We start from the raw sequence: 11,748 nt of genomic DNA, 5'->3' as shown, positions 1-11,748 counted from the left end.
TGTTTGCCAGACTGCAATCAAATCCCTATTGCCGAAGCAGTTCCCCTGTCCAATGCTACAGGTGTAACCAATGCCGTCCAGCATTCTAGTCAACAGACACTTCTTATATGTGATGAAGAATGTGGAAATGAGACTAGTTCCTTTCCCTCACAAGCTTAAATGGACATATCTCCGCCAAGTGCATCACAGCCTTCCACTGACCCTCACACTTTTGAGAAACTGGACGTGGATTCCCAAGTTCCAGAGGGCGGAACTGACACAGAAGGCCCATTATCATCACAAGGTATGCCTTGAAGTGATCCTTCTCTTTTCTACTAACTGTCTCCTTGTTTAACATAACCCACGTTTTCCCAATTACAGGCACATCCTTGAATGTTTCATATGTGCACTTTCTCTCATCTTTTAATGGTGATATGTTATATGAGAATATCAAACAGATGTAAATGTTAGTTTCAGTGTAGATGTTTTGTGGGATTAAGTCTACATTTTGACTCTACTTGCACTCGTGGCTTCTTTTGCAAATTCAATGGTTGATTGATCAGGATTGTTAATTATGATTTTAACCTGCTTTACTTTTGCAACCAGCTTCCAGGCACCCAGCACGTCAATGTTTTCCATATCAACCTCATAATCTTGAGACAATGAACACAGAGCATCACCCAAGTGTGTCATCATCATCACAGAATAACCAGTTCTCGATTACATGTTTCCCACAAGCTCCAATGGACATAGATGCGAGTAGTCCATCATCATCGCAAGGTACATGTTTATTCATCTAGACTGATCTTTATGTATCCTGATGTTACTTAGTCAGGGAGAAGGATGAATGCTTACATTAGGGTCTAACACGTAGAATTCTTGATTCACAATTAGCTATATACGGAGGCGTTCCAATCACGAGTCATCCAAACACAGGCAACTTTGAAAATAATGGCGCTTTGAAAAGAAAGGTAGAACAACTCTACAATAGAGAAGCTGACATAAAGAATGAGTTAGAGTTCGCTGCATCTCTATCTCTGAAGAAGCAGAGAATAGAAGTTGTGAATTGGTTGACGAACATGGAAAAGCTGAGGAAAAATTTCCAAAGTCTTGAACCAGCAAGCGCAGAAAATTTGCCACCACAACAACAGGTGGATATGTTGATGAAAGAAGCAGAAGACCTTATCATAAAAAGCAAATTTCCAGAAGGATTGTTTGAGGTGGGAGATTCCAAAGTCAACATATTATTAGAACGAAAGTTGGAGGCAGGTAGGGCATTTCAGACAAATACTAAGAATATCTTGCAGTGCCTAAAAGAGAATCATATATCACGATTAGGCATCTACGGTATGGGGGGTGTCGGGAAAACAACCATTATGGTGCACATATATAATAGGCTCCTAAAAAATGCAAACCATTTTAATGTATTGTGGATTGCTGTGTCACAAGATCTCAACATACATAAGTTGCAAGGTGACATTTGGAAGGCGCTAAACTTAGGTGATCTAAAAGAAGAGGATGCGATGAAACGGGCGGCAATGTTGTTTGATCAATTAAGTAAAAGAGGGAAGTCTATACTTATCCTCGACGATGTATGGGAACAATTTGATCTTGATGAGGTGGGTATCCCTGTTGAAGCTGATGGACTTAAGTTGGTGTTAACAACTTGGTCCTTTGAAGTATGCTGCCAGATGCATTGTCAGGAGAAGATAAAAGTCGAACCTTTGTCTCATAATGAGGCACAAAGCTTATTTTTTAAGGAACTTGGACCTGGAGCTCTTAGTGTGGAAATTGAAGCAGTTATGAAGTTAATCGTAGAAGAATGTGCTGGTCTACCACTCGGAATCGTCACGATGGCAAGAACCATGAGAGGAGTAAGTGACCTGTTTGAATGGAAGGATATATTAGAGAGATTGAAAGAATCTAACATGGGGCAAATGGATATGGAAAAGAAGGTCTTAGCAAATTTAAAATTAAGTCATAGTCACCTGAGTAATCATGAAGTCCAACGATGTTTCTTATGCTGTGCACTTTATCCAGAAGACCTACTAATTCATAAGTTTGAGCTGATAGAATTTTTTATTGATGAAGGATTGATTGGAGGATTGGATAAGAGGGAGAAATGTTATGATAGAGGTCTTACCATACTGAACAAACTTGAAAATGTTAGCTTGTTGGAAAATGATCAGGGTATGGTCAAGATGCATGATTTGATCAGAGATATGGCTTTGCATGTCATGAGTGCGACTTCCATGGTTAAAGCGGGCAAGGGTTTGACAAGGATTGTGAGTGAGGAATGCTGGATGGATGGTGTAGAGAAAGTTTCTTTCATGGAGAATTACATCGGGGTTATTCCATCAAACATGTCACCAAATTGTCCTAAACTGGCAACTTTGCTATTAAATGGTAGCTTATGGGGGGATGTGCTGATCCCTGAGCCTTTCTTCAAGCGATTGGAGGGGTTGAAGGTTCTAAACCTGAGTGGATGTGGGATCAGAGAGCTTCCCAATTCCATCTCGGATTTGGTAAACTTGAGGGCATTGTTGTTGAGGGAGTGTTGGGAATTGTGTCGTATTCCTTATTTAGGAAAGCTGAGTTCATTGACGAAGTTGGATGTCCATGGATGTAGATATTTGAAAGTAGTGGAGGGCTTGGAATTGTCGGTGAACTTGAGATACCTCGACTTATTCAAATCAGGTATAGAAAGATTAGTGGAAGGAACATTGGCAGGTTTGGCAAACTTGCAAGATCTAAAGATAGGGGAAGTGAAGGGAGAAGACGTGACAAAGTTATGGGCATTGGAGACTCTTGATTCTTCTTTCCAGAACGCCGTTGATTTCAACAAATACATGAGATTTCTCCAACAGAGTGGCCCTCATCGCTATTACCAACTTGTGGTGAATCAAGAAAAATCATTGTGGTCTGCGAGTGTATATGATGATCCAAGATTTGGGACTTCGGAGAGAAATATTGACATTGATTGTTGTGATTATGCTATTGTCAGGGCAGGAGGGGAATACGATGAGGATTCTATTTTGCTTGCGCAAGATGTGCAGAGATTGGTGGGGAGAAAATGTGGAGGTATAACAAATTTGTCCAACATCGGCCTGCTTGAAAGCCTTCAGGTGCTAATAATGGAAGAATGGGAAAACTTACAGACGCTCTGTGGAGGAGTAGACGAAGTAATTGACAATCATGACTACCCTCTTCTATTCCATAGTCTTAAAGACGCTTACTGTCGAGAGATGTCCAAAACTGAAGTATCTCTTTGGGAATCGTTCTAAAGTCACCCTTCCACATCTACGACGGATTGTGATAAAAAAACTGTGAGGAATTACGAGGGATAACTGTAGCAGGAGCAATATTTGCAACGCCACTCCCTGCCTTCCCCAACCTAGAAAAGATTGTGATAGAGCACCGTGCCAACATGAAGAGCGTGGTGGAATCTGAGTTGCTCCCTCACCTTCCTAACCTGAGAGAGGTTACAGTATAGCATTGTGAGAAAATGGAGGAGATAATAGGAAGGGCTCCCCAAACCATTCCCCCTGATGCCCTTTCTCTTCTTACATCTCTTTGGATAGAGCGATGCCCCAACGTGAGGAAGCTTCTTACTCGTGAATTGCTGCTCCACCTCCCTAATATCCAAGGCATTCTAGTCCATGACTGCAGAAGGATGGAGGAGATAATAGGCCATGAAGGACGACGGCGACAACTAGGAGATGAAGTAAGCCGTCTAAACATCAGTATCACCTGTTCCTCCTTGCCAAAGTTAAACTTCTTGAATCTACTTACACTACCAGAATTGGAGAGCATATATCATGGAATAATAAATTGTGATTCCATCCAATAAATTAGATTATGGGATTGTCCGAAGCTAAAGAGGATTCCTCTGCATCTGCCCATACTAAATAACAGCTTCCCTTCTTTTAGGGAGATAAGTGTAGATGATGAGGCAAGTTGGGAGTCGCTGGAGTGGGGTCCTCCTCATGTCAAGTCTCTGCTTCGACCCTTTGTCTATTTTTAATTCTTCAATTAATTCCAGCATAACTCGTAAGCCGTTATGATAGTCCATCTTTGTCTTTTCTTTTTGCCCCCCTTTCCTTTTCCAATAGTAATACTAATTAGTTACTTCGAATTCTGTGGCCAGGTTTCATGCATATTTTACTGAAGTTGAGTCTTCTCTTGGAACAAATACGATGGAGCTCTGCATATGTTGGATTCTTTCGTCCTCATTGTGGTGGTCTCATTCTGCTTGACTTCTTCCTGGTGTCTGAGGTACTTTTGTTTTCTGCCATTCATATCGGTTATCACAGTCTCTGCTATGTATTTTTCAGCAATACCCTTTTTCTTTTACACCCGACTCGAACAATCATTTCCCCTTTAAAAAGCTTTTCATTTTCCACAATGCACTTTGTATTTGCTTTTGTTCATTTAATAATGCGGACAAATCATTAAAAAAGTTTAGCACATGTTTCTTGAGGTGTCTCCTACTTGATTGAACAGCTTGGATCACGATCTCATTGCTTACATGTGGAGAATTGCATACTCAGCAGCCCTTGTTGATTTACCTTACTGTAAAGTTGACTAATATCAAGGTTTTGAACTCCTTAAGAATCACTACATGCCATTGCTTTCTGTTGGAAGTTTGGGGCGATGCTTATTACCTTTTGTAATATGCTGTGTCTTTAGTTTCTGTTCAAGGGTTATTATTTAATGCTGGCTGCGGCTATGTTAAAGGTGATGCTCAGTACTCTGCCAATACCTGAAACATTATTTGCCGAGGTTGACTTCAAACTTCTCCATAGATGCTTGTTGCCCCGAACTCCAACTTCAAATGGAGCAATTATTGCCTGCACCCGGATCATGCTCACATGATCCATGTTCATCTAAAAAATTTTCCTTCAAATGAGGCGAGATCTTCAACCATGGATCCTCACTGTAACTTTCTTGATGTGGACATCGAACCCTATCGAGGAGGAGGTGCTAGGGACCCGTTGTTCTATCCGCTAGGCCCGATCACTCGAGCGAGAGCGAAGGAATTCAAACAAGCTATCGGCATCATGGTTCAAGATATTTGGAATGGAGACAATCTGGATTCGAAACTTGAAGATTCTGAAGCTTCTTGGCGCAACATGATTACTCTTGGTCTAGCGAATTCCAAAGGAGCTTAGAATTGACGAACACCGAATTGGCTCAAATTTGGATGGACGCTTGGAAACGGGCCGCTGATCAATACGCACTACTTTAGTAGTGATTGATGACATTTTTTAGCGATTTGGAATCGTTTAGATGAACTTTTAGGCCTTTTTCCATTTTTGGACGAATTTTTAGCAATTAAGGTTATTTTTGTAATTTTAATCCTAGTAGGATTAGGATTAGGGTTAGCACTCTATATAAGGTTGCTTATAGATTTCTAAGAGGTAGAGATAGAATTTTATATAGAGAAATTTTCTTCTTGAGTTCTCTTGAGGACTAGATCTTATCAAGGCTCCCTTGTGGCGATCGAATTCAACTTATCGAGCAAGATCGCGAATTCTCTTGTTCGTGGCGTTATAGCGTGGATTGGTTGACACAGGTTCGTCAACAGGTCGCGTTCATACCGAGATTACCAATCACAGGTTCGATTGGGGGTCGAGGTCAGCAATTCGTAACTCACAGATCTTCGTAGAACGATCATCTTCCGCACAGATTCATATCATTTCTCTTTGCTTTCATCCACCTTCCATCCCAGCCCAATCAAAGTTCATCACTTCGAACTCATACGCCTCAACTTCATCAATGCCAAGCGCATTATGAGTAGGAAATTGAAGCACCAACCTTCCCTTCTTCCTGGGAGAGTTACACAACTGAATCTGCTGTTAGATAGTGCAAGTGTGTGGAATATGTATAGTTTATTGAAGAATAGCTATTAAATGCATTTCTAGTAATATAGGTGATACTTAGATAAAGATAAGTTTCCCCGATTGTTGGAATGCCATTCCAGTCCATCGACTCAAAAACTATGCAACCAATCAGAGGTCCAAATCCAACCAAACATGAAATGAGGCCACGTTTGGTGTAAAGAAGCAGACACTAGGACGGAATTATAGTTATGGTGCAGTAAAGTGAGAACTTTGCATCATTAGGAATATCCCAACTGCATAGGAACTACTGTTCCAGCTTTTGCCACTAATAAGATTTCTTCACTTATTAACCTATGGATTAGCTTTCCTTTCCTTCCTGGTTAATCAAGACTTCAGTTGGAATAATTTTCACTGCATTTTCGTAGAATCCCACCTCCACTCCCTTCTCATTTCTTTGCATTCTTCTTCTTCTCTTGCCCTCTTTCTTGTTTTATTATAGGGGATGATGCAATTTTGCTGGATTTTTCCTTGATGGTTTTTTTTCCTGGAATTTTTTAAGAAATACAAATACGATTTTCAAAACTAGATTTTGTTACTCTTCTGTCGAATTAAATTGGTGACTGAAACAAATACAAAGTAATACACATCCGGGGTCAACTCCAGTTTTTGAAATCGGCAGAATCTTATGCTATTTGTTTTATCTCAACCGCAATTTCCAGTAAGCCACCTAATGACACTGTATAAATCGGCAGCATCTTATTATTTAATAGGATTTGTATCAAAATTGATGCGTTTTCTACATGGTAATCTTCATCCCTCGTTCCAGAAAGAATCTACCACCTAAAATACAAGTTCAGAAACTGACAAAAATAGAGCTAAATATAACTCTCTTGCTTTCCCCTCATCACACACACCCCGCCACACAAACCCACACCCACAACAATGAACATTTTGATCACTCTTCTACTCTTTCTTCTGCCGGTTCTCTTTCCGTTAGCAGGAGAAGAAGATATCATCGAGAAAGCTACCTCCGGGATCACTGGGAATCCCATAATTGGCCAAAGCATTGGCATGCTCCGAGCCATGAGGACAAACACGGGTGAAAAATGGCCTTAAGAAAGAGTGAGGAAGTATGGACCAATCTCGAAGCTCACTCTCTTCGGTAAACCGACGGTGTTCATTCTTGGACAAGCAGCAAACAAGTTTGTATTCTACGGAGACAGCAGCATACTTGCCAATGAGAAACCATCATCCATGCGCGCGATTCTAAGGGACCGCAATCCGATGGAACTCAGTGGCCAAGATCACAAACGCGTGAGGGACTCTCTCATGTCGTTCTTGAGACCAGAATCCCTTAAGCAGTATCTGGGGAAAATAGATGAAGAAGTCAGAAAGCACATCGAGTTGCACTGGCAGGACATGGAAAAAGTTGCAGTATGTTGAAATTCTGTACACTCTCTCTGTTGCTTTGATCTGTTTGAGATATATTTAAAAAATATTAAATTTTAAGATACACATTGTGTATGCACTCATACTCACATATGACTGGTTCACACTTGTACGGCCTCCGCATTTATTGCCCTAGGAGAATGAATGCATATACCGAGAGTGCGCATAATCTCTTTGATAAACGAAAAGAGAGTAAATAACACTAACGTTTTGATCTTCGTATAGGTATTGTCCCTGATGGAAAACCTTTACATTCAACATCATATGCTCTCTTCTCTTTGTATGGAGGAAAGAGCTGATCGAGAGAAATTCTTGCAATGGTTTCAAGAAATGATAGAGGGAATGTGGTCAATGTTGGGATTTTGGCATCCAAATCCCATAGAATTGAATGAGAAGTGTGTGGATGAAAGTGTCCCACATAGGATAGAAGAGGTGATGGGAGATGATTTATTTTGAGGAGCCTCTTAAATGGGTTTGGGCCCCAAGAGGTATCCCACTTTTGTGGAAGAGAGAGGACCTACGCCAATTTCCCCCCGTGCGCGCGCCGCCGCCGTCCATCCGGCTCAGTCCGAACAGACACGTTTTGTTAGAAATTAATTAATTATTTAGTTTTTGGACAAACAAACATGTTTGTTCGTGAGATTCGGCTTCAAGTAAGCCTTCGCTACTGTTCACGAACCGAACGGTAACCGCAAGCGAGTCTTCATTACTCGCAACTCTTCATTTTTGCCATTTATATAACCGAACAGTTTAGTTTGGTTTGGTGACACTTCGTGGCATTTATATTCCCGCAAGACATTTTTCCGACGCACTTTAAACATTTTCATTTTTTCTGTTTCTTCATCATTGTCATTTTGTGCGATTATTCTGCGAGGTTGCGTTCGAAAGTTTCCTTTATAGAAGTATCGCTTCATAGGAAAGGCAATCCGTTTTATCCTGGGAGGCAATTGTTCAACAACCCTTAAGTACCGGCAGAGGGGACAAATTGTCTTAAGGATACAATGTGAATTCGTTGGGCTCGGATCATTCATCAACATTCGGATTACTCATCAGAACGTGATTTCGGATTTGTCGAACAGCTTTACTTTATTTTGCACATACAAACACACGTATACGTACAACAGTCAATGCCAGTAAAGCTGCCGTTCACGCGCTATAATTGGAGCCTCCGCGCAAGCTCCAGCGTCCAAGATTTCTTGAAGGAATTTGTGCAAGAGAAGAAGGTGAAACTAGAGCAGCACACTGCAACTCCTCCTCAAGACTTGATCACGTGCTTGTTAAGTAAGCGCAATGAAGAAAACGAACGAGTTGCGACTGACAAGGAAATTCTGCACAATATCATGCTTGTCATGGTTGCTGGACATGATACCTCGTCCGTCCTTGTAACTTTTATGCTGTGTCTTCTATCTAAAACTCCTGCTGTTTATAAAGCTTCTTCAAGATACAGGGAAAATTACCAAAAAAGTCCTAAACATTTTATAATTGTGCCAATTCAGTCATAAACATTTTTTTTTTGCTAATTCAGTCCTAAACCTTTTGCAAACCAGCCAATTCAGTCCTTTTGGCCGGTCGGCTCTGACGTGGCCGCCGGCCAGCGTCCACGTGGCAATATTTTTAATATTTTTTTATTATTTTGAATTTTTTTCCTTTTTTCTTTTTTTTTCTTTTCCTTCCCCCCTGGCCTGTCCGGCCAGGGGGGAGGCTCGCCGGCGAGGCGAGCTGGGCCCTCGCCGGAGCTGGGTGAGCTTGCCATGGCAGGGCGAGCTCCACCTTGCCAGATCTGGGCGAGGGCGGAGCTCACCCAGCCATGGCGAGCTTCGCCTCGTCGGAGCTGGGCGAGCTCTGCCCTCGCCTAGATCTGGCGAGGCGGAGCTCGCCCTGCCATGGCGAGCTTGCCATGGCAAGGCGAGCTGCGCCTCGCCGGAGCTAGGTGAGGCTCGCCCAGCTCGCCATGGCTGGGCGAGCTCCGCCCTCGCCGCCGCTGGGCGAGCTCCGCCCTCGCTCAGCGGCGGCGAGGGCCCAACTCCCCTCGCCGGAGCTGGGCCCTCGCTGGCGAGCCTCCCCCCTGGCCGAACAGGCCAGGGGGAGACGGAAAAGAAAAAAAAAGAAAAAAGGAAAAAAAATTCGAAAATAATAAAAAAAATTAAAATATTGCCACGTGGACGCCGGCCGGCGGCCACGTCAGCGCCGGCCGGCCAAAAGGACTGAATTGGCTGGTTTGCAAAAGGTTTAGGACTGAATTGGTAAAAAAAAAAGGTTTAGGACTGAATTGGCATAATTGCAAAAGGTTTATGACTTTTTTGGTAATTTTCCCTCAAGGTACACGTTCTCTATTTCCGGCATCTTTTAAGATTTGTTGAATCCGCGAAGAGATTCCCACAGCCCAAAGGAAGGCAAATAAAACAAAACGAAGAAGAATTTGTTCAAACTCAGTTCAATCTTGAAGTATGACCTAAGCTGCGCAAGGATAATAAATGATCTCTATTTTGCTGATGGATAATGGATGGCTTGACAAATGTAAGAAAAATCAATACATAAATTTGTCAGAGTTTCCAAAGCCGCATGTCAACTTTAATGACAAAGCTTAGAAGCATGTTCCTTCTCCCTTATCGCAACAAGTAAGGATGCAAATAACTTTTACCATCTCTTCAAATGTTTGAACTATCTGCTATTTATTCTCTCTATATGTGAAACCAGTCGATTGACCTATATTTGGTATTTTATGTGTGATTTAGATCTTCTAGGCATCGAACATGACACATATGGATGAGAGCATATTCCCAGAGCCATCAAAGTTTGATCCTGCTAGATTTGAAAACCAAGAGTCAGTACCGCCCTACAGCTTTATTGCTTTTGGAGGAGGGCCCCACATCTGCCCAGGAAACGAACTTGCGAGGATCGAAACCCTTGTTGCAACCCATGATTTGGTCACTTTGTACTCTTGGGAGTTATGTTCAGATGATCATTACATAAGGGACTCATGCCAGTACCTACTCTAGGACTACTGCTCCGGATTGTGCCAAAGAAACGGAAATGAAGTACAATTTTTTACTTAGCTATCCAGGACTTTCACCGTGCCAACTTTTCAGGACTTGGCTATATCAAGCATCCCCATTGGTGGGATAAACGTTACCATTTACCCAAGAAAGAAGCCAGTGATTTGAGAAGCTCTTCTGAATAACATAAGCAAGTGCACTCTGCCAATGGTGTAAGTTTTCAATTTCCATGATGCTAGATGCATGTTGTCAATACAAACTATCAATGCTTTCTATATTACTTAAGATAGCTGGTGTTTGAACAGGAAAGGGAATACGTGGCCTCTCTCTTAAATTTTTCTTTTGCTCTTCCAATTTCTTTGGGTCGGGTTGAATCTTATTCCAATTTTTGTTTTTTTTCTTCTTTCTTGTTTTTTACCTAACAAACCATAATATTTCAACAAAAATGATGACGGAGCATTAACGTATGAAAAGGAGAATCATATTTATTGATTGAATCCATGTTATAGTGAAGTTAAAATCATTTGCTTTCGTTATAATTATTTATATCTTTTTCAGCACAATATCTGTAATTTCTCTTTTGTCCTATGAAATAGGTAAAGACAATAGCAATAAAAGTGCTAAGGGAATTTCGGAATGATCGGGTAATAAATAAGAGAACTAATTTTGTTCTTTAACTTAATTGAGTAGATATTCTAAAGTGCAGTATATAATATTCTCAAGACATAAATATAAGATGAAATAAGATGTTAAGTAATCATTTTCCTTGGAGATTGATAAATTATAATGAAGAAAACTATGTTATCTCTGAAACCCTATTTATCTCGAGTGCCTCTTTTCCTGTGTTAAATTTTGAAACACCCCTAATTATCACCATGGGGAGAGCGAAAAGGTGATCAATCTTGACATGGAGTGACAATTTATCATTAGTAAGACCACCCACTTTGGCAAAATATTTTTGTACTTTCTCTTTGTGAAGTGAATATTGATTTACTTTTTTATTTGAAATCTAACACGTAGAAAGTAATTAACTAATCTAAATAATGCGGAGTCCTTCGAGAAATGGCAATTTTTATCTGATTTTTGACATGTCAATACATTGAACTTTGATGTGGTTAAATATACCTGTGCATGGCACGGGTCATACTCTAGTATTAGATTGAATGACAGCATAAAAGCTTAAGTAGATATTTTGATACTCAACCAAACGTGCTTGCTGGTAGTCAATATTCACAAAGTTAAATAAGAGAATCACAGTGCAGAAAATCAGCGCATTTTTGGCAAATTCAACTTACACAGGGAAAGGACATATAGGCTCTTAAGTCTTATTAGAGCTAGGGGTGTGCAAAATGGACCGCTTGGACCGGCCCGTTTGGTCCGATTCCCAATTCCTAAAAGTGGAACCGGTGTTCGGGAGGTCCAATTCCCTGTTCCAAAGGGAATCGGACCAACTACATATACTTTTTTTTTATTGAGTTGTA

General features: G+C 41.1%; 3 protein-coding genes across 3 annotated transcripts in view; all 3 read left to right on the top strand.

Annotated features, from left to right (window-relative positions):
• The window catches only part of LOC115675040 (probable disease resistance protein At1g61300), an 84,982-nt gene that overhangs the window by 32,539 nt on the left and 40,695 nt on the right, over positions 1-11,748 (top strand). The window lies entirely within an intron of this gene.
• On the top strand, positions 141-8,701 carry LOC115663857 (probable disease resistance protein At4g27220). The gene is made up of 7 exons (XM_056317040.1): positions 141-283; positions 586-759; positions 874-4,029; positions 4,127-4,254; positions 6,823-7,256; positions 7,497-7,618; positions 8,396-8,701. Exons 1-3 carry the CDS (start codon positions 160-162, stop codon positions 3,261-3,263), a joined length of 2,688 nt encoding a protein of 895 aa, XP_056173015.1. The 5' UTR covers positions 141-159; the 3' UTR covers positions 3,264-4,029; positions 4,127-4,254; positions 6,823-7,256; positions 7,497-7,618; positions 8,396-8,701.
• On the top strand, positions 8,399-10,270 carry LOC130139689 (cytochrome P450 716B1-like). The gene is made up of 2 exons (XM_056317226.1): positions 8,399-8,653; positions 10,016-10,270. Exons 1-2 carry the CDS (start codon positions 8,399-8,401, stop codon positions 10,268-10,270), a joined length of 510 nt encoding a protein of 169 aa, XP_056173201.1.

Source organism: Syzygium oleosum, unplaced genomic scaffold (assembly GCF_021117445.2).
Source record: "Syzygium oleosum isolate NSW1041296 unplaced genomic scaffold, Sole_v2.1 Sole_v2.13, whole genome shotgun sequence".
In the NCBI taxonomy this organism is placed as follows: domain Eukaryota; kingdom Viridiplantae; phylum Streptophyta; class Magnoliopsida; order Myrtales; family Myrtaceae; genus Syzygium; species Syzygium oleosum.
The sequence above is the reverse complement of the archived record's forward strand: the minus strand, read 5'-3'. Positions and strand labels throughout refer to the sequence as shown.